The sequence below is a fragment of the Tyto alba genome, unplaced genomic scaffold (assembly GCF_018691265.1).
Source record: "Tyto alba isolate M040663 unplaced genomic scaffold, T.alba_DEE_v4.0 Super-Scaffold_39, whole genome shotgun sequence".
In the NCBI taxonomy this organism is placed as follows: domain Eukaryota; kingdom Metazoa; phylum Chordata; class Aves; order Strigiformes; family Tytonidae; genus Tyto; species Tyto alba.
The window spans coordinates 8,856,746-8,877,371 of NW_024881314.1; the positions used below are offsets into that span (position 1 = coordinate 8,856,746).

Genomic DNA, 20,626 nt, shown 5'->3' on the forward strand with positions numbered 1-20,626 from the left:
TGGGGTGGAGAAGAGGCCGGAGCCCCTTCTGCAGGCTCAGCTCGGGGTCCTGCAGCCGAAGGGCTGCCCGGGCGGAGGGGAGCGAGACCCCAGACCCAGTGGGTTTGGTAGGGGGGCAGCCGGCTGGCACCCCTCTCCCTGCTCTGCGCAGCAGCAGGGGGGAGGAGGGCTGGTGGGACCTTGGGTGGAAGCTGAGGTTTGCTCAGGACTTCTCTGTGGCTTCTTTCCAACCAACCTCCTCTGTGAAACCGGGGTGGGCATCACCCTCCTGGGGGGGGGGGGGGGGAGGCTCATGAAGCCGTTGGGAGAGCGGGGCCCAAGGATGAGGCTTTGTGCGGGGTGGGCAGAGCAGTGCCTGGCCATCGGGGTGGGGTGGTGCTTGCAGGAGCCATTTATGGGGCCGAATGGGGTTGCTTCCCATCTTTTGGTGCTGTTTTAGGCAACAGGCGTGCCACGGCGCAGCCGGCTCTCGCCTTCAGCCGGGAAACTTCTGCAGCGCATCGGTCCCCGCGCTGTGGGGGTTCACTCCCAGGTGTGTGTGTGGGGGGGGGCTGTAGGAAAGCTGGGGGGGGGGTCTCTTGAGCACACGGCTGTGTTAGCAGAGTCCTGGGGCAGCTCCTGCCTGGCCTGGGCAGTGGCACACGGGGTCTGGTGGGCTCTGCCTGCCCACAGATGTGGTGAAGGGGGGTGAAAGCGTCCCTGAGGCTGCACGTTTGCTGCTGATTGCACAACAGTGGATGAAGGGATGGATAAATCCAGGGGGTGGATGATACCAGGCAGGTGGAACGTAATCTATTTTACCAGCTGGTGACTTAAGGCTGCTTAATTTGGCTGATTACTGGGGAACCACTTTGTTGCCGGCCATTTCCAGCGGCTCAGCAGCAGATCAGTGGTGCAGCTGGAGCTGTACCGAAGCGTCTGCTTCACTGGCAGCCCCTAACCTGCTTCGTGGGTGCAAATTGTTGCTGCTGGCATGACAGCTCCCTGTGCAGCTCCTTGTGCTGTTTGCCTTGGGGCACTGGCTAAGCAGGTCCATATTGTCTCTGTATAACTTTAAATTTCTGTGGATTTATTATTTTATGGCAAGTGTGGGTGGGCTTTCTGGAGGCAACAACGGGCTGGGTGCCCATGCTGGTGAGTGGGTGCCCTCGAGGGGTGCAGTCACCCAGCGGGACCTCATCCATCCCTGGAGCAGCTTTGCCTGAGTGTGGGTGCCGAAGGGATGGAGACAGGAGGTGGCCATCGCTGCCAGCCTGAGCCTGGCCTTGGACTTTCTTGTTGCCAGTTAGTGTTGGGTCCCTGGGCTGTGATTGTAATGGATTATGTGTCAGGGTTAGCTGAAGCCCTTGGCTAGTTGGCTCTTTGGTCTTTTAATCTGCTTGAATCAAAATCAATAGTGAAAGTAATGGGAGGAGGAGAGAAGCAGGGGGCTGGTGCTTTGCTCCCTGGGAACTGGGGAGGTGCTGGGGTGGGTGCCCTCCCGGGAGGATGGGGTCCCCAGGACAGGCCCGGGTACCAGCCACCCAGAGAGCTGGGCGGTGAGGTCTGGATCCGGCTGCGCAGCAGTAGAGATCCTCCAGTTTCTTTTCCAAGAAAAATTGTTCAAGAGTACGTTGTTCTTTTGAGGGGTTTAAGTAGCCTGGAGTTGTCCTTTAAAGGAGAAAACCAAAGCAAAGCAAATGATGCTTTAGATTGAAATTAATTCAGCTGGTATTTTCAATGGACGTAAGTAATATCTTACCATCTCTGAGCAAATTCCCTTCTTGTACTCGAGCGTTCAGCTGTTGCGAGATAGCCAGGCAGGGATAAGACTTATGTCTGAGAAGAGGGGGTGGTAAAATCAACAACAAATCAGCCGTATTATGAACAGCAGAGATATATTATGGAAATGCATTTTAAATATCAGGGGGATGTTTCAGCACCGTTCACACCGGTGTGGCTTGAGGCTGTTCCTCGGTCTCCCCCTGGGAGATGGGCTCTTGTGGCTGCTGGGTTAGGGAGGCTTTTGTTCCCACTGAAACTGGACCAGTTTTGGAGTGGAAAAGCTTCCTGTAAGTGACCAGGGCGAGGTGGCACCTCTGCACCCATGGGGTGGCACCAGGGTCCTGCACCCTCTAGGAGGAAAACACAAGGGATGTGTTGGGCTGAGTGCTGGTGTGCAGCTCAAACACCATTTCCCCTCTTTCCCTATCTCCTCATCATGAGCAGTGTGAGATCCCCTGAGCAGGATGGGGCCAAGTGACCCAAGCACAGGGAGCTCTCATCTAGGGCAAGGAGCTTTGAATCAGTCCAAGCAGGTAAAGGGTACATGACCCCAAACTGCAATTTTTTATCCCAAATGCTTTCAGCTCCTTTTTAAAACCTCAGCCCAAGTGTCCCAGAGCTACACACAAACCTGCGTGATGGGGTGACATCCTGCATGCCCCCTCTGTGCTTGTGCAGTGCTGGGTGGAGGTGGGTCCCCGTGTGAGCAATGGGGGGGGCAGCGTGGGGAGGATGCTCAGGATCCCAAAACATGATATCTGAGCATGGAAACTCCTTCCCATCGGCTCCTTCCCCCACAGCACGACATGGGCTTTGCCAGCACCACTTCACATCATCTCCGCCGGTCCCAGCCCCCGTACTGGGCTGCCTGGCAGAGAGCCCCCCGCTCCGTGGCTGCGCTGGGAGATGCTGTGTGAAACTCTGCTTTCTCAGCTGCTCTCCGCTCCTGTGCGGTTGCCCCAAGGCATCTGGCACTGAACTTCACAGTCGTGTCCAGGGCAGTCTGCACACGCAGCAAAACTCACCCGCACGTCTGTCCTGACTCCCGTTCCTGGAGGTTTTGGTGGCAGGAGGTGGGACGCCTGCCCAGGGATGTATTCACTCCAAGAAGGTATTTCAAAGACGAGAGCATCGTTAGTGAATTCCCCAGGGTTTCGACCCAACCAAATTTGAGCATATTGTCTGTTGACTATTCCACTGATTTCGCAGAAAAACTATTTCTTCTTCCACTCAACATCACCCTTAGGGGATGCTTTCTTTTTTTCCCCTGATTTCATCCAATTACTTAGCTGTATGCTCTTCTGAAGCACCATAAATAATTCTCCTCCCTCTGCTGTGTTTACCAGCATGTCTCATGAAATCCAGTAAGATATGATTGATTGCAATCATTATTTCCTAGTGCTGCTATGAAAACCTCTGTCAGGTTCAGTGATTGCCTTTAAAGAGTGGCTGCCACTCAGGAAAACTGTCAAAAACCTGTCATACTTTAGCAAACTCCAATTAATCTGTTGAGCAGTTTTACTTATGTTTTCTTTCCCATCATTGCTGATTATCAAGGATAATTAGAATATTTTTCCTTTGTAATTAGCAGCTTGCTTGCTTTTTTTTAAAAAAAAGTGGTTTGCAGGACTATTTTACTGGGTCTTCATGCTATTGAGTTGGTTTTGGGCTTATCCTGTCTGCCTGCAGTGCCGTTTGCAAGTCTCTTGGGGATCATCAGCACTGGTTTAAGGGGAGAAGCTGGGGGTATCGGTCGGGCTGGTCTCCATCCTCCGCATCCCTGTCGCTGGCGTGTGCTGTCAGGCAGCCGAGCAGCCGTTCGGCGGGTGTCTGGGTCTCTGCTTCAGGTTAACAAATTAATCCTGGCTCTTGCATTTTTTAAAAGAGTCGCTTCAGCACTTTTCCTACTTTCTTTTGGTTTTAATGAGACACACTTTCCAGGGGATGTAATAATCATTGCCAAAAATGTCAAATCGTTCTTGTTATCCTCTTTAAGCTTCTGGAGCAACAACAACAACAACAACAACAAAAAAGACCAAGAACAGAAAAATAGAGGTGTTGACGAGGAAAGGCTTCGACTTCATCTCCAGGAGTCTGTGGAGGGCTGGGGGGAGATGTGCTCCGTGACAGCTCTGCTTTCTGGCAGGGTGCCTGAAAAGATAACCCAGTGAAGGCTGGGATTTTTTTTATTACTATTTTTGCTTAGAATTTTGAGTGATTTTTAATTTCTTTATTGGAGAAGGAATATCTCTGCTCGCTGTTGACAGCAAAACTCAGAGCTTTGCTGTTGAAAAGCATCCTGGAAGCGCTCGAAACCAACTGTGAAATTGGATAGTGGCAGTGGCACGAGAGGAAATCTCAGCAAAGCCAGCGCGAGAGCCGGGGGGGCCGGGCTGGTGCTGGGGGCTCGGCTGCGGGGCCAGGGCTTGCGGCTCTTCTCTCTGCTGGCTTCTCCAGGATCCAGTAGGAAATGGTTTAATTCCCCAGTGGGAATACCCTCATCCCTTCTTAGGGGTTTGGGAGCAGAGCTGTCTTGTCGGCTGTGCTGCTGCAGTGAGGGCTCAGAGCAGGCATCCTTGGCTGGATTGCCTGGGGTGTGGATGTAGCCTGAGCAGCAGGAAATCTTCATCTCCTGCTCCTGCTCGAGCGCAGGGTGATCCCCGGGGAGCTTTGCCCAGGCGCTGGGGATGCGGCGCTGAGCACCCCTGGGTGCCTGGCACAGATGTCAGCTCGCTGCTGCCTGCTGGAAACACGAGCCATTTGTAGCTCTGTGCCTCAGTTTCCCTTGTCCTCCTGCCCAGGGTAGGATTAGGCTCCATTAGCAGAGCTGGAGAGGCTCCTGGGACCCATCCCAAGCCTCTCAGGAAAGGGCTTTCCTCAGGTCTCTTCTGTGGGGATGAGCTCAATACGTGTGTGTGGGTTTTTAATCTGGGGGCCAGAGCTGTTTCTCTGCCTGGGCTTTGTGAGCAGCCATTTAAATTTCAAATAAGCTGTACCACTAAACAGGCCTTTGTAATTAAACAGATGCAGCCTGGCTACAAATTGGGGCGACAGCCCAGCCCTGAGTGGCAAAGGCAGCAACGTCTCTCGGTCGTCTCCATGGCCTTCCCAGACATGATCCTTGCACCTTCACAATGAGCCAGCACGACCTGACGTCCTCAAAAGAAGCTGGGATCCAAATCCTTGAGCCAGGGGTGCCACTGTGTCCATGGAAATGTGGTGGTTGTGGTTTAAGCCCTTCTGGCCAGCTGTAGGGGTTGTGTCGGGACCTTTTCCCGTGAAGGACACGCAGTCTCCGTCTCACTCAAAGACTGAGTTCAAGGTCTCAGCTCTGACTCGCTGGCAGCGCTGGGATGTCAGAGCAGGAGCAGATCCTGAACAGAAATCCCCATTCAGGGGGTGATCAGTCCTGGAAGCTGCCTGGGGTGCTGGGGGCCATGAGCTGGGACCACAGCCCAGCCGTGGTAGGGATGTCACTGGAGTGGGCTCAGTCCCATGGGGAAATAACTGATGTGCATTTTCTGACTTAAGCTGATCTCAGAGATTTTCTGTTTTTCTTGGCTGCTCCTTTGCCTGGTTTGCTCAGCTGTGTTTGGGGAGGCCTCTGTTCAAACTGAGCTCCAGGGTCCAAGTTTCCACTTTTTTCCCCCCCATAGCATCTTTTAACTGTGAGTTCATTAACACTTCTGCTCTTTAATGGGACAGGCTGTGACTTGCGTCCCACCCAGAGGACTGGGAGACCTTCCTGATGGGATGGACAAAGGTGGCTTCTGTGTTCCCAGACCCATCCAGGGAGGTCTGGGGCTACATAGGACCTCGGGGACCTACCGGTTCAAGCAGAAATCACCAACTTCTTGTCATGGGAGCACAGGGAGCATTTGGAGAAGAGCCCAGTTTCAGCCTCCATTAATTTTGTTTTGTTTTTTTTTTTGAGGAATTGCTTTTGCTCTCAATTTTTCTTCCGTTTTGTTAGATAGTGTCAGGAAAAATGATGTGCTGCTGATACTCTCAGCCAAGCATGGAAGACAGCCTTTGGTGAGATCTGGCTGGCCTGGTGTCAGCTTCTCGGGGGGGACTAGGGCTTGGCTTGTAGCCCTGTGTTCACGTGCTGCGTGTCCGACAGCGACAGGCAGCCGCGGCGATGCGAGGCTTTCTCAGTGCCTGCCGGGGCGAGCGCCTGGCCGAAGCCCCCGGGTCAGCTGCGGTGCCGATGCAGCCCTCTGCCCTCAGCACTGGAGAACCGACCTGCAGCTGCCAGGAGCTGGGGTTAGCGAGTGATTTACTGGGGGAGTGGGGAGGGAGCCGGGGCTGCATCTCTGCAGCCGTGGGAGCCGTTGCGGTGAGCTGGTTCCCACCGTGGCCGTACGCACCGCTCTCATCTGAATACCAAAACCATCTAGATCTCTCACTGAAGCCGGTCTCCGTGCTGTTTGATGTGCACCGTGGCCCGAGTTGGCTCCTGCGGCGAGGAGAAGCTGTTGGAATGCCCCACTCCATCCCACCGCCCGGGCTGAGCTGGGTGTGGGGTGCTGTGCGGGGGGGGGGGACCCAGGGGATGCACCAGCACAGCCACCCTCTGGCTCTGCAAGACCCGGTTTGGCATCTGTTTGGAGATGCATGAGCTGTCCGTAAGTCCTTATAGCCACCCAGGGTGTCCAGCAGCCGCTTGCCTTCCCAGTGTCGCCCACCCGGCTCCTGCTGCTCCCTAAATTAAATATGTGCTGCCTCTTGAAAAGTACATGTGAGTGGAACAGCAGAGATAAGCTAAACGGGAGAAGTTCAGGGGATTATGCACTGATTAAGTTATTACTAATGTGAAATGAGCCACGCTGAGATGAAACAGGAGCTTTATATTCTGTTCCCTGGCTTCAGGCTCAGGGCTGCCTGTCACTAGACAGCAGATCAAACTGGGAGCCAGGAGCTTGTGTATTACCCAGTGTTTTCAACACAGCAGCAGGTTGGTGCTGTGCAGACCTGTAGGAAGCAGAGTGTTAAACAGGGCTGGGAACTGGGGGCCTTTCCTGCTGGGGTGGGTTTGCTGAGATGCAGTGGTTGAGACAGAGGTATTTCCAGTGCTGGGGCACCCACCCTGTAGCAGATTTGGGTAGAAAAGAAATTCTTCTCTGCAACAGGAAAATACGGTGCTGCCGAGAGGATGTGCTGGGGGAGGACTACCTATTTGCTCCATTTCCCATGTTTTTCCTTAAGTATCCCCTTCAGGCTGCTGTCAAAGGCAGGATGCTGGGCTAGGTGTGTCTTGGAGGGTGAAAAATAGAAGTGCAAAATGAAAGGCTGTTTGGTTAGTGTTTGAGAATGAAGTTGGTTTCCCGTAAGCACTCAGGACAGGCTGGATCGGGTGGACAAGCCAGGAGTTTATGCCCAGAGAGGCAGGCGAGGAAGCTGGATCCAGGGCTGGTATAAGCACTGGCTGTCTGGAGCTGTAGCAGCCCAGCTGGATTTGGGCACAGTCACAGTTTAAGCAGTGCTTGGGCAGGATGATGGGGCTAGGGGACTGTTGGCAGAGCCAGGGAGGGGATTTTGGGGACTAGACAACACTGAGACGGTCCATAGAGCACTGAGCCCATCAGCAGGGCAGGACCGCAGGCAGGTTTGGGGCTGAAGCTGTGGGGAGGGGGATTTTCTTGGTCTGACATGACAGCGCCCAGCCCGTGACCGTGTCTCGCTTGCTCTTTGTGTGCCTGCAGTGATGGGCGCGCTGGAGTCCCGAGGGGTGCTGCGGCGAATGAGCGACATGCTGGAGATGCTGATGAAGAGGATGGACATCCTGGCCAGGCTGGAAAATAGCACTGACTTCCACAAAGGGGATGAAGCGCGATTCCCTCTGGACAGGTCAGTCGGCTGCGCCGATGCCCCATGCAGACCCTGCGGAGCGGCGCCGGGCTCGGGGGGGGTTGGAGGAACAAAAACCCCTGATGTGCTCTGAGGTGTCGGGCTGAGCTGCTGCATGGGGATGGTGGAGCCCACCAGGGCATGGGGCTCGGGCAGATGTTTTGCAGTCTTGTTGTTTGTCATTTCTGGGACCCTTTTCTTTTGGGATTTCTGAAATTACCGTCGTTTTTGCAATTACTTGTAGCACCTGTCCCAGCTGCTAGTGTCGCAGTGTGGGAGGGTGTCTCTTCACCACCGTGCTGCGGTGGGACTCGCCGATGGCTGGAGCAGCACCTGGTGCATGGCCTGTGCTCCCTCTGCCATTAAACCCTGAAGAGAGCTCAGGCCGGTTTCTTTGTGCCCATGTGCTTCAGGTACCTGTTGAAATGATTGTTGATTGAAATCCGGGGCTGACATGCCCAGCCTTGGAGTTGAGCAAGGTTTCAAATAAAATAGGAGCAAACTGTTGTCCCCTGGAACACTCGCTGCACAGAGCTGGTGTCCTGGCTGCCTGTGATGCACGTACCGCATCCATCCCAGCTCGCAGCTTGAGAGATGCTGTCAGACCTTCCCGTCATGACATGCTGTTTTACTAAAGAGACATTTCCCTTTGCTTTGACAACCTTTAAATATATGTTAATACTAATTGGGCTGTCACACCAAGCCCTGCAAAAACAGTAACTAAAGTGACTTGAATGTGGAGGAGCAGAGATGAAAAAAATGAGGGGCAGCATTTGGGATAAACTTTGCAATGCGGAAAAGATGCCAGCATGGATTTTGCTCAGGTGGAGTCACAGGTGACACGTGAGTGGTGGGTGACAGGGATGTGACATGCAGCGGTCACCGCTGCCCTGTTCTGTGCTCCCGCCTGGCATTCCCACCTCTGCCTCCTTCCGTGGCCATGCTCCACAGCCCACCCGAGTTCCTGTGCCTCCCTGTTTCCATCATCGTTTCCATTTCTCTCCCTTGCTTTCCTTAGGAGTCTCTTTTTTGCCTGTAATGGAAAATAGAGTAAGTGAGCCTGTAATTAAAGGCTGTGCTGTGCCATACTGCGTGCACACATGAATTAAAGCTGCACAGGCAGCCTTGGAGAGCATGGTCTTGCCTTTTAAGTAACATAATTTCAACCACTGAAAAATATAATTTACCTCGGTAATGGCAGGTGCTGGGGATTTTGTCATTACGAGACTGGCTGGTACCCAAGCATACAAGTTGGACAACAGTAATCCCAGAGAGGAATGGACAGGACTATTACAGCCAGTGACTGGAAGGTGCTTGCTCACATTTGATGATTTTCTTGGCCAATCTTGTGTTAAAAGAACCAATAATTTCATGTGATGGTAATTTCTGTACACCAGCAGCCAAGAGATAAACTTAAAAGCATTTATGTGAACTGGCAGCAATTGCTGCAGATGGGGATCTTGCGTTTCAGATCTGCTGTGTGGCTGGTGACTCTGGGGCCATCGCTTGGAGAGACCAGAGAGGATGGGAGCTTATGGATCCAACACATCAAAACAGCCTCAGCTTTTGTGTATGTGCTGGGATGGGCTTGAGCAGTTGAGGTTGCAGATGTCTTAATATTCAGGAATAGAAAATTGGGGACAACTAGTTTATCACCTTTTGCTCTTTATAAATTACGTCTTAAATGCATTTAAGTCCCTTCCCTTGATCCTGCATCAAAGCCCATCTGTGTCATCTCCCTGTTCCCATCTAGTCTCTGAAAATCAGGTTTTGCTCATGGGGCAGAGCATCTCCAGATGAAGATGCCCGCATCATGGCGGGGTTTCTTGTGGATGGATTTTTGCTGTGACGGTCTCTAAAGAAGCACTGGCAGCACTTGCAAACACTTGTGAAGCCTTTCCCAAGCGCTGCCCTCCTTCCCTGCAGCTCCTGGGTCTGGCTGAGGTCTGTGGTCAGAGGAGACCTGTTGGAAGTGTTACAGGTCTGCTGGGTCTCAGCGGGTTTGAGTGGCTCCGTCTCTGCTGCCGCACACACTACCTCGTCCATAGTACCCTTTCTGGGTACCTTTTCTGGGGAAGCCCTGTGCCGAGGGGGAATGGGCACCACCAACTGCACCACGACCGAGCGGGGTCTCCTGAGCCCCGATCAGCCCCGTGGCCGTGGAGATGCCTTGGTGCTGTTCATTATTAGGACCCTGGGACTCCACCAAATGCTTGTTTCCGCCTTCCCTCTCTGTCTCTTTGATCACCAGTGACCAACTTGAAGCTGTCAGCAAAAGATAATACAATTAAAGGGTGCTAATTTCAAAGGGATTTTATTGTTTAAAGCATCTGTGGTTAGCATGGTGGCTGCCTTAGTTTCCTTCCCCTCTTGGCAAAGCCCCGAGCGCAGACTTTGCAATTCCACCTGCACAAAAGTGGATTAATGCTTGTTTTCACAAAGCACTCTCCTGCTTAACATAGGAGCTTAAATTGGGAGGGCTTGGGTTTGCAGAGCCCCAATGAAGACGAAGGAAGTGAAGGCTTCAGTGGGCTTTATGGAATAGCCCATGAGCACTGTCCCACTCCAGCACCACTCCGGTGGAGGTCAGGGGTGGCTTTTCCCCTTAGAAAGTTCAAGGAGGAATATAAATATATGGGGTGTAATTAATGACCTGTCTTGGAAAGCCTCCCAGCTGCCAGGGAAGGCAGCTTTATGTGGCTGAATGTTACTCCAAGATCGTTCTTGCTCTGTAGGTGTTGTCTGATTGAATACTCTATAGATGCTTCTATATGTACCTGCCAGCCTCTTGCAGTGCTTTGGAAAAAACTCTTGGACCATCCAAATGTCCAACAACCTCCTTAGAAGAGCTTCCCAGGGGTTTTGTGGGATGTCGTGCTGGGGTAAGGGGACACAGGCTGTACCTGTGAACCAGCCTACTCTGTGCCTGGGTGTTGCTGGATCCCTTCTGCCCGCACCCTGCCCGTGCTGGGAAGGTAAGTGATGGATTCCCTAACGAGGGCGAGCAGCCTGCCAGTCAGCTGCAGAAAAATCAATACTGCTGTTAATGAATGCAACCCTCGTAAATCATCAGAGGGGAAGGAAATTAGAAGTACTTATGGAAGCCTCCTGGAAAGCTATTTACTGGGCAAGGGAAATATTAGTTTGCAGTGGAAATATTGGTCCCCCACTGGAAAGCGCTTGGGAGGGAGGGGGTCTGAAGTGGCTGACCCAAGCTGGCACTGAAACCTGGCAGCACTGGGGCTCAGAAAAGCCCTTTTCCAGGAGCAGGGCTGCCCCTGCCCCCCCATGCCTGCCAGGGGGTGGCAGAGGGGAAGGCTGGGGTCTGCAATGCTCTCAGCCCTGGGCATCTCTCTTCCCCACATAGTGGTTAGCCTGCAAAGGGTGTTATTTGCAAACGACTGATTAATCTTCAAGCTTAATTACTGCCAAGGCTCAGTTAATTTCCACACACTTTAAGTATTTGTTCTTGTAATCATTACATGACTCCATATTCCCCCAGTAATTAAAAGGCTTACAATATGACACTAAATGGGTGATGTTCCTGCATCCTGCTAGCCTGGCTCTATTAATTCCTGAATTGTTGCCGTTGATAAACTGGCTTTAGTGAAATTGCTGCCAGATGCCACAGTCCCCTGCTATCCAGGTGAGCCCGGAGCGGTCTTGCACCCCTCTGTGCACCGTCTCCCCATCTCCTCAGCATGCTGTGGCGCTTAACGAAGGCATCTGCCAGGTGAAGGTGCTGCTATGTGGGGTGAAAGCTGTGCAGAGCGGGCAGAGCCTGTGGGGAAGGGGAGACCCATCCTGTGATCCAGCCCAGCTTTGCTGGGTGCATGTTTTGCTAAGCAAAGCTCAACTGCAGGAACAGCGTCGGGGATGCAGCTGGGCAGGACAGCCCAGCGCTGCGGGAGCCTTCCTCCCTGGTGCTCTCCTTCCTCGCATGTTCTGCAGCCCATTTCAGCCTGGCAGGGGTGGTGGGTTGTTTCTTGCTAGCTTCTGAGGACGTCTCCAGCCTGGTCCTGGATGCTTTCTGTGTTAGCTTGGAGGGGATGGGCACAGTGCAGGGGGTCGCTGAGGACCCCACAGTCTGGGGTCCCCATCAGACTCAAGGGAGATGATGTGTGGGGAAATTCATGCTTGGGCAGCTGAGATAAATTAATTTTCTCTCTAAGGCAGAGTGGAGAGGTGGCTATGTACCACTAGCAGGGTGACCAGGGAACTGTGCCTCCACCGTGACCGAGGGGCTCTGGGTCTGGTGGGAGAGACCCACAGCCAGAGGGTGATGGGCATCACCAATGTGGTAGGGGTCTTGGTGCTCATGTGTGTCCAGGTCACTCACACCCTCCCCGCCCTGCTCCCAGGTTTGTATCTCCCCCAAAACCTCCAGCTCGATTTGCTGGACCTAACTCTACGATAGGCTTTGCTTTCTGTTTATTTTGTGCCTTTTCATCTGGAAGCACTGAAACGCCGGAGGCTGCTTTATTGCAGGGCTTTGCAAATGAGGCTCCCTGATGCGTTAACACATGGAGGCAAATTGCTGTTGCTGGCGTTTTTGTGCCGTGGTTGGTTGTGTTGTCTCGGGTGGCTTGCACAGGCAAAGCCCTTGGCTCCCAATCCCCTGGGGCGAGCAGAGCCCAGGGCTTTGGGGCAGTGTTGGGGGGGTGGTGATGTGGGGTGGGGAGGAGTGTGGCACCAGTGTGCCTTTGCCCAGGCTGTGTGTCTGATTCACCCTATGAGGAAAATCAGTTCCTGTTAACCCTCCATTGGGTGTCCCTCATTTTGGAGTAGCTGGGAGCAAGCAGCCCCCTCCGGAGGGGTGAGCCTGGGGGCTTTGCAGCTGGGGGAAGCATGGGTGAGGGGGAAGAGGGTGTCTGGGGAGTCTGTAGTGCCAATGGTGGAAACACAGGCTGCCAAAATAAACCTTCCAAAATGAAGTGGAGCATGCCCATGGAACACCCAGCTGGCAAAGCAAATGTGAGGCTGGGGACTGTAGAAAAGAACGGGCTTGGGAGAGCATCTTATCCAGGCAATCCCTCATCCCCAGGATCGTGATCAAAACTGGGTATTTTTGGTCTAACTTTTGGGCAGGTCCCTCTTAGTCAGGACTGCCGAGGCTGGCAATGTCTTCACAGCTCACCAAAGGTGGTTTCTCGCAGCCTGCATCAGGCTACTCAAGCACCTAGGCAAATATATCCGATTTATGCTCCAATCAAGTGAAGATTAACATATATAAAAGTGACTGATCCCATAACCCTCCTGTCCGTCACCCTTCGTGTTCACATAAATAAAACCCGCTGCTGCCTGGGCATATGGCTCGGCTCGGGTCTGCTCTGGGAGTCGGGAGGAAAGCGAAGGTTTGAGCTTGTGGCTTTGGTTTTGTATTCTGCTTGGGAAGGAGCTCAGAGCACTTTATAGCAGTCATAAAATATTTTAATTAATAATCTCAGTTATACTTTGCTGGCAAGTTCTCCCTATGTTGGCGATATACTGGCTTTGACTGGAAAGTTGGTTTTCATAATATTTTTCATGAAATTTATTGCCGACTTGTTAAAATGTCAGCGTCCTTCTCTGTGGCGTGCAGCTGTGGGCTTTGGCTTAGCTCAGGGTCTGGTCCTCTAAATGCATTTGTGTGAGAAACGTCACCCACAGTAAACTGAAATTAAAATAAATGGGTGTACTTTGGTGAGTAAAATGCTCCAGTATTTGTTACGTGATTTATTATGTAACTTGGTGTTGGAGGAGTTCAGGCAGGGCTAGGCCCTTGCATCATCCGATACTTGCTTCAGATGAGTTTCCAAGGAACATTCCCATCCCAAAACATGTTCTCTGGGATATTTGCCCAGGGTAAATTTCCAGCGAGCGCAAACATGGCCAGAGTGTACTCAGGTCTTTATTCAGGTGTTCATGGAGAGGAGACTGAGCTGTCTGTCTCAGCCCTGAGATGTAGTGGAAAAGATTGCAGTATACAGAGATACTGGAAATTATATTGGCAGAATACACTGTTCTTTGAGTTTTGGAATATTTTTATTTCTTTTTAAATTTTTACCCAGTTGACTGGCTGGAGCTGCCTATGAAGAGTAAGACCATTTATCAGTGGTATGGGGCTTCTTATACGTGGCTCTCGGAGGTTGCAAAGCTAGGTGCAACATCCCTGTCCTTGTTTGATGTCAGGAAAGGTACCGAGGAGCTGAACAAGCTGGCAGAGCCTGCGCTGGCGATAGCAAAGCAGCAAGTCCTGTGCCTCAGCCCCAGCACTTTTTTTTCCCCCAATATTGCTATAAATTTCTGCCAAGCTGATAGCGACCAGGGCTTCAGGTTTCTGCTCTGCTCTCTGGGGGTCTGAGCCTTCCCCAAGCGGAGCAGGGCATGGGACCCTCCCTGTGCTCCCCATCACGGCATCCTGCATCCTCCCCACCCACTGCACGGACCACCAGCTCAAACCAAGCCAAGGTTGTTTATCCAAGCTTAGGGTAATAGCTCCAGCACCAGAGTTAGGAGGATTAAAAACCAGGATTACAAGTCAAATAAACAGAAAACACACAGCTGAGCCTCATGAGCAGGGCACCCTCCTGGCCATCGCTGCCACTACACCCCCCATGGGGAGCATCGGTGTCAGGGGACTGTGACCCCGGTTTTAGGGAGAGCATCAGCTGCCTGGTAACCCCCTTGTGTGTCCGTGTTTGTGTCCTTGCTCTCTCCCCCGTGGGCAGCCCTGGCTCCCAGCCTTTCGTGTGCAAGCCACCTCAGAGAGGTTGCAGAGATGAGCACAAGGACGTGAATTCTCCAGAAAAGCTTTGCCTCCAGCATCAATGAGTTCTGCGTGGATCCTGTTACGCCAGAGGAGCAAAGCTTTTAATTGCTCTGTCTTCTTAAAGATTCAAATCACCTTTTTTAGTTATCCAGCACTTGGATGCAGGCTTTTCCCCACGTCCCCGGGGGCACCACTTGGCTTTCCTCAGCTTGTCCCCCGCTGGTTGTTGGGCAACTCTGAGCTCATCCCACCAGGGTGGGTGGATGGGGAGAGGAGCCTAAGATCATGGGTGACTGGCTGGAGATGCCCTGGGGGTTTGTTTCTCCAGGACGTACCCCAGCTGTTTTAACAGGCAGTGCCTCAAAAGCTGCAACAGGAGCCAGGAGGACGGGAAAGGCCTTTTTCTCATTGCTGGGAAGGGTTATCCATCAGTGCCGCCTCTGGGATCTCAGCTCCCTGGCCTGGAGAGCGAGGCTGTCGTGGGGCTGGATGTTGGGGAGTGATTTGTGTTGCCAGAGTAGGGAAGCGCTGAGAGCCCAGCACCAACCCTGTGCACCCTCCCCAGCTGCTTTCTGCTCTGCCTTGGGTCTTTGGGAAAAAAAAAAAAAAAAAAAGTCTTTAGAGAGGCAAATGCCAGTGCAGGCATTGTAATGAGCAAGTTGAAATCCTTTGGTAAACTGCTCTGTGCGAATGTTGCATTTGTTGATGCATTATCTTCAGAACATCTGCTTTTCTCCATCTGTATTGGTCTTCCCAAAGTCCCTGCTTTCACCAGTTAATAGCAAGAAATATCGGATGAGCAAGCAAATATGTTTAGGGCTTGTATTATGAAGACAACACACAAATAGAAAGAGATTCATCTTTTCATAATGCCACTTTTATAAAAGGCAATAAAAATACAGTGACTTGTAAAGAGATAAACAGGCTGAATCTGAGCTGCTGCCGTGGAGTTGGGGACAAGAGACAAAGTGAAGGGAACCAAATTAATGCATAAAAAAGTAAAGGAAAACTCAACCTCTGGCTATATTATATGGCAAATGATCTGCCAGTGGGGAAAGATACATCTTAATATCAGTTTTTGAAACGAGATGAATACTGTATACAGTGCATTATCAAGCACAGTGTGATCTGAATCTTCATCAACATGGGGAAATATAAATCTGAAAATAATAAAGATGAAATCAATATTGATGGTTAGAAGTAAAAGTACTGTATTTGCTGTAGTAAACGGTTTTAAGGTCCCAGGGAAAAATTTGTTCTAGAAAACCCATAGTAATTTACTATAGTTTCAATAGCTGGCACAGCCCCAGCACATTTTGGTGGCATTTATATTGTCACTATAGAAAAATTTAAAAAGCAACAAGGAAAAAAAAAAAAAGCCTATTGCTGCTCCCTGTGCAGTGGTAGCGCTGGAAGCAAGCTGTTCTTTCCGCTGGGCTGGCGGAGGCCGTGCTGCCATCCCAGCTCGGATGGAGGCACGTGGTGGGATATTCCCCTTCTGCTTAGCTGTCACTGAGCAGAAGCCGCCAGTTACCTTGTCCTTCCCAGTGTCTCCAGTCACTAAGAATAAGGCATCAAATGCTGACGAGCTCCAGAAAGCCTTTTTGTGTTTGAGGTTTTGCTTTAAATGTCTTATTTTCTTGTCCTCTGCCCAGATGACAAATCACTATAATGATAGGTGATGTAACTTACTCTTAACCTTTTTGTCATCTCTTTAATACGTTAAATGTAATTTTCTTATCAAGTGAGGTCCTTGTTGCCCAGCAGATAGCAACACCGAGGCAGCTGACTTTGTGCTGCCCATGCTAGTGCTAACACCAAGGCCGTCAGTGCTCCCGACGTGGGAGCATGGCTCTTCACCCCAAGAATGAAATCCCTCGCTCAAAGTCATGGGGATTTGGAGAAAACTAGTTTGACGCGTAAGGGTGATGAGTATGCAAGCAGTGGGAAATTTGACCCCGGTTCCTTATTTTGGAGGGACGTTTTCTGCCAGTTTTCCATCTTCTTAATATATGCCAAGAACCATGTTGGACATTTTTTGTGTCACTTTGCAGTAACCCTCTGTGTTTTGGGGAAAGCCTCACGGAGCCTATGTGACATGGCTGTCTTCTTTGCGAGAGCTGGAAGTGCTATCTGAGTGCAATGATCAGACATATATTTAACACCAAAGGTGTCCGAGTTAAAATCTTTGTGTTTGGGGAGCAGCTGCAGCTCACAAGAGGTGGGCAAGCTGGCATAGATGCTGGGCCAGATCCATCACCCAGTGGAAACCACTGCTGTGGCCAGAGTGCTGGCAGGACTTAGGCTGGCTGCAAGGCTGCGCCTGGGAGAAAGCCATTTATTTAGGTTAATAGTCGTGATTTTTGTTTGAATGTGTTTGTGGGTGCCCAGTGCTGAGCCCTGGCTGAGCTGAGGTCTGGAGGTCGTCAGAGAGGAGATGGGGACCAAGGCTGCTGTTGACTTTTGAGGTTTGCCTGATTACTTGGGTGTTTGGGAGCGGTTTTGGACCCCAGTGAGAATTGGGGTAGCTTCTAGGAGGAGGCAGAAGTTGGATTGTGGGCTAATCTAGGTGCTCTGAAGAGTGGGAGCAGGGCTGCCATGGCTGTGCTTGTCCTCTCTCCTTGCCACGAGTGATGAAGAAACCTGAGGAACATCTCCACCAAGCCAACATCCCTCTCTTGTTGTTGGAGCAGGAGGTTGGGCTCACTGGCTCTAAACTCACTGCGTCTTTGTGACATTTGCTCCTATATTGCCCATCCCAGGTGTTCTGGGTTTACTGAGTGTCTGTGCATCACCCGCATGGTCTGATGGCTGCTTGCTGGTGGAAAAAGTGTTGCAGAAATGTGAGGTTTGCAAGATTTCAGAGCTGGCTGAGCCGTGCAGCCCTCAGACTGGGAGCATTTTATCTCCTCAGAGCCACGCTGATAGGCAGAGCTTATCGTAGGTCATTTCTGTGCCCATATTTTACCAGGGTCTCATGAGCAACCACCCTGCTGCTGCCGTTACAGTAGCTGGCAGGATACCTGGGGTTTATTCTCTGCAAAGGTTGAAAGTTACTTGGGGGCAATGGTGTCCTCTGCATTTAATTATTATTTCTTAAAAGCCTAAGATATGTGGCTCCCTGTGGAGGTATGCAGGCTGAATATTGATGGTCATAAACCATGCCAGAAGGAAAAATGTGGGCTGCTTGCTGCTAGCGAATGGACTTTAAATCAACAACCGAAGCAGTATCGGTTCATAAAACTAGGATTTTTTTAGCCTTGAGGACAGAGGTACTTTAAATCCCAGCCTTTGGGTTCACTGATCTGCTGGAGAACAAACATAAAACTTCACCGGGAAGGGCCTGACATCAGCACATATTTTTTGTGCCAAGAGTATTCAAGGTGTAGCCCTTTCGGTTGTGCTCACTGCTTATGATATTTCCTTGTATAATAATGATCTCGGCAGCAGCAGGAGGAAAAACTTATGACCCAGATGCTGCAGAAGGGGAAATTATTTACTGCGGTAACCGTGCTCGTCGAGACGTGGTTGTTTGTGGTGGAAGTGGCAGGCGAGGCGTTGGGGGTGGAGAGCTTGCTCCTTGTCAAGCCTGGCAGGGCACCGCTGCTGATGGATTGAGTTCTCTTACCCTTTTATATATTACACCAGGTTTTAATTGACACCTGGCCTCTTTACAGTGCTCTGTCGCTCCGCCTACACAATGTGTTATGTAGATGAGTTTAATGGTGCTGTTTACCCAGGACGGTATTGATTGCGAGGTTTAATTTGAGAGATGGCATATGCAGCGATTCAAAGCGATGGAATCTGATCTCAAGCCTTGGTGGGAAGGTGCCTGCGGGCTCTGCTGGGGCTGCGATGCCCAGCTCAAGCCTGGCTCATGCAGTGCTGCCAGTGCTCGCCCCAGCACCCTGTCCCTGCACAGCCCTTGGCCCAGGACCTGGAAATCTGCTCGCCTAAATCTTTGGTGGATGGTCTGGCTCAGGGCATCCACGTGTCCTGCGTGTTTTGCATCTGTTGACAGTCTGCCCCAGGCCCACAAGCATCCGCAGCCCTCCTCCGGTTTTTCCTTCCTTTCTCTGTTTTTTTTTTTTTTTTTTAAATCCCTTTTTTTCCCAGCACAGCTTCCTACATGCACCACAAAGCCAATATTCACAGTGGAGGATTTTCAAACGTAGCACATCTGAAATAAGAAAAACAATTTTTTCCAGCCTATTTAATTTTTCCCCATGTAAAATGCACAGATGTGTCTGTGTTTATCATCAGCACACCATGAAAAATGACGGAGTACTGATTTACTTAGATTTTTAATGAAACCTCTTGGAGGGCAGTGACCTCTTTGCCCCGTGCACACTGGACCAGGCGTTCCCATGTTCCTTCCTGGAGCTAAATTCAACCTGCTGGCAGATGCCAAGGATGGCAAGTTTGCTGTCAGCACCCCTGGGGGTCATGTCACCACTGGGAAACATCAAGTTTTCAGGGTCTATTAGTTGTTTGTTTGTTTGTTTGTTTTTTCCCAGGTTCCAGCCAGCAGCCGGGCTGATGGAGAGGATCCAAGCTATAGCTCAAAATGTCTCAGACATCGCAATAAAAGTAGATCAGATTCTCCGGAACAGCCTCCTGAACGGGAAAGGTGAGTGTCCCCAGGGGTCCCCGTGCTCCAAACCTCCTTATGCATTTTGCAGTTGCAATAGGGAGATCCAGCCAAACCTACCACAAAAAATTTGGTAAAAATGCAGGGAAATGGATGCTGGTCTGAGGTTACCCAGCTCACTCCTTCTGCAGGACTAAGTAGGGCACCTGAAGCTCTTTGGCAGACCTCCTAGGGCTGTTTGTGTCCAGCTCTGTGCAGCTGCAGCATATGGTCACACCATCTCTTTGCGGGAGGAGAGGTCCTGAGTGTGGTCTGAGCCTTCTCGGAGGTTTCCAGGACTCTCATCTTGCTATTACAGCCAGGAAGGCTGGAAAAGCAGGCTGCATAGGGAACCCTGCTCCATGGTCTCTGAACAGCAGTGATGTTCTCCTAAAAGTGTAGCCTCACTTGGCCCAAGAGGACTCAAGAGCGGGGGGAGATCAATCTGTAGAGGAGCAAGATCTTGGAAACTTATGCCTGCAAGGGGGAGGAATGGTGACAAATCTGAACTGCTGTCAGAAATAAATGCCACAGAATTAAATGCAGAATTAAAGATGAGGAGCAGTGCCAGTACAAACACCTGGATAGAAAATTGTGGTGGTTTGGATCCAAAGCATAGGGGCTGGGATCCAGTGCCAGGAGAAATGTTCCCATCCCACGCCGGTAGTGCTGGGAGAGCAGCTGGGCTCTCCAGATGTTTATCCACATGGCTGCATGGTTTCTGGGGTTTGGACTGGCATCATCAAGTAGAAGATGCTTCTGTTGCCTCTTCCACTTCATTCTTTTCCCGTTATAGGCAAAGGAGGACTTATGGGAGGGGTGGTGTCTTTTATTGATCCAACCACAGAGAAATAAAAGATCCTATTACCTTTTTAGCTACTTTTGTGCCTTATTCTGGGGTTGACCCTGAGTGATTAGTTTTCTCTCATCTGCTCAGCAGGACAATTTTTATTGCAAGTTTATGGTGTAAAGGCTGTCAAGCGCTTCCTTAGATACTGCAGCCTGCTTATGGATGATTAACAGGAACATGGGTAGGTGAGACCTGGGGTCTGGACCAGGCTGAGAGCTGCAGGGAGGTGTTGTAAAGAGACCTGCTGAGATTTATGAAAGGGGAGTGTGCTCTCAGCATCGAAGCAGGGCTGGGGGGTTTCCTCTGTTTCCTCCGTGACCTTGAGGAAGATGCTTCACATCTTGTTGTCCTGCTACATCAAGTGGGATGGGGTTGCCTGCCAGCCCAGCTGCGGTGCCGATGAATGTGCTTGGGGGCTGGCAGCCCCATCCCATCCCGCTGCTCTGCCAGCACATCCCAGCTCTCCCCATGCCAAAATTGTCTTTCTGCAGTGGTGGAAGGCAGGAGGGACCAGTGCGAGGTGCCCAGGGACCCCAAGTACCCTGACTGCGCTGGGAAAGTGGAGGTGAGTTGGGGTTCCCTGTCTGGGAGAGGGTCTCGACCTGGGGTGGGAGCTGCTGGGAAGGGCACAAAGCGACGACTCTGGGGGTTAGAGTGGGAAGGGCAGTGGGGAGAGGGATTCTTTCCAGAATAAAACTGTTTGCTTTAAAATGAGAAAGGTGAAGCCTGTTGCAGAAAGAGGAACAGAGCCAAAGATGTGGAAAGCAAAGCATGGATGTGC

At 51.3% G+C, this 20,626-nt stretch overlaps 1 protein-coding gene across 3 annotated transcripts in view; it reads left to right on the forward strand.

Annotated features, from left to right (window-relative positions):
• The window catches only part of MGAT5B (alpha-1,6-mannosylglycoprotein 6-beta-N-acetylglucosaminyltransferase B), a 69,458-nt gene that overhangs the window by 17,028 nt on the left and 31,804 nt on the right, over nucleotides 1-20,626 (forward strand). For all 3 annotated transcript variants that reach the window (XM_033002391.2, XM_033002393.2, XM_033002394.2), the window contains exons 3-5: nucleotides 7,470-7,614; nucleotides 18,883-18,995; nucleotides 20,337-20,410. In XM_033002391.2, coding sequence (XP_032858282.1) covers nucleotides 7,470-7,614; nucleotides 18,883-18,995; nucleotides 20,337-20,410 — 332 coding nt within the window. The remainder of the gene's footprint in view (nucleotides 1-7,469; nucleotides 7,615-18,882; nucleotides 18,996-20,336; nucleotides 20,411-20,626) is intronic.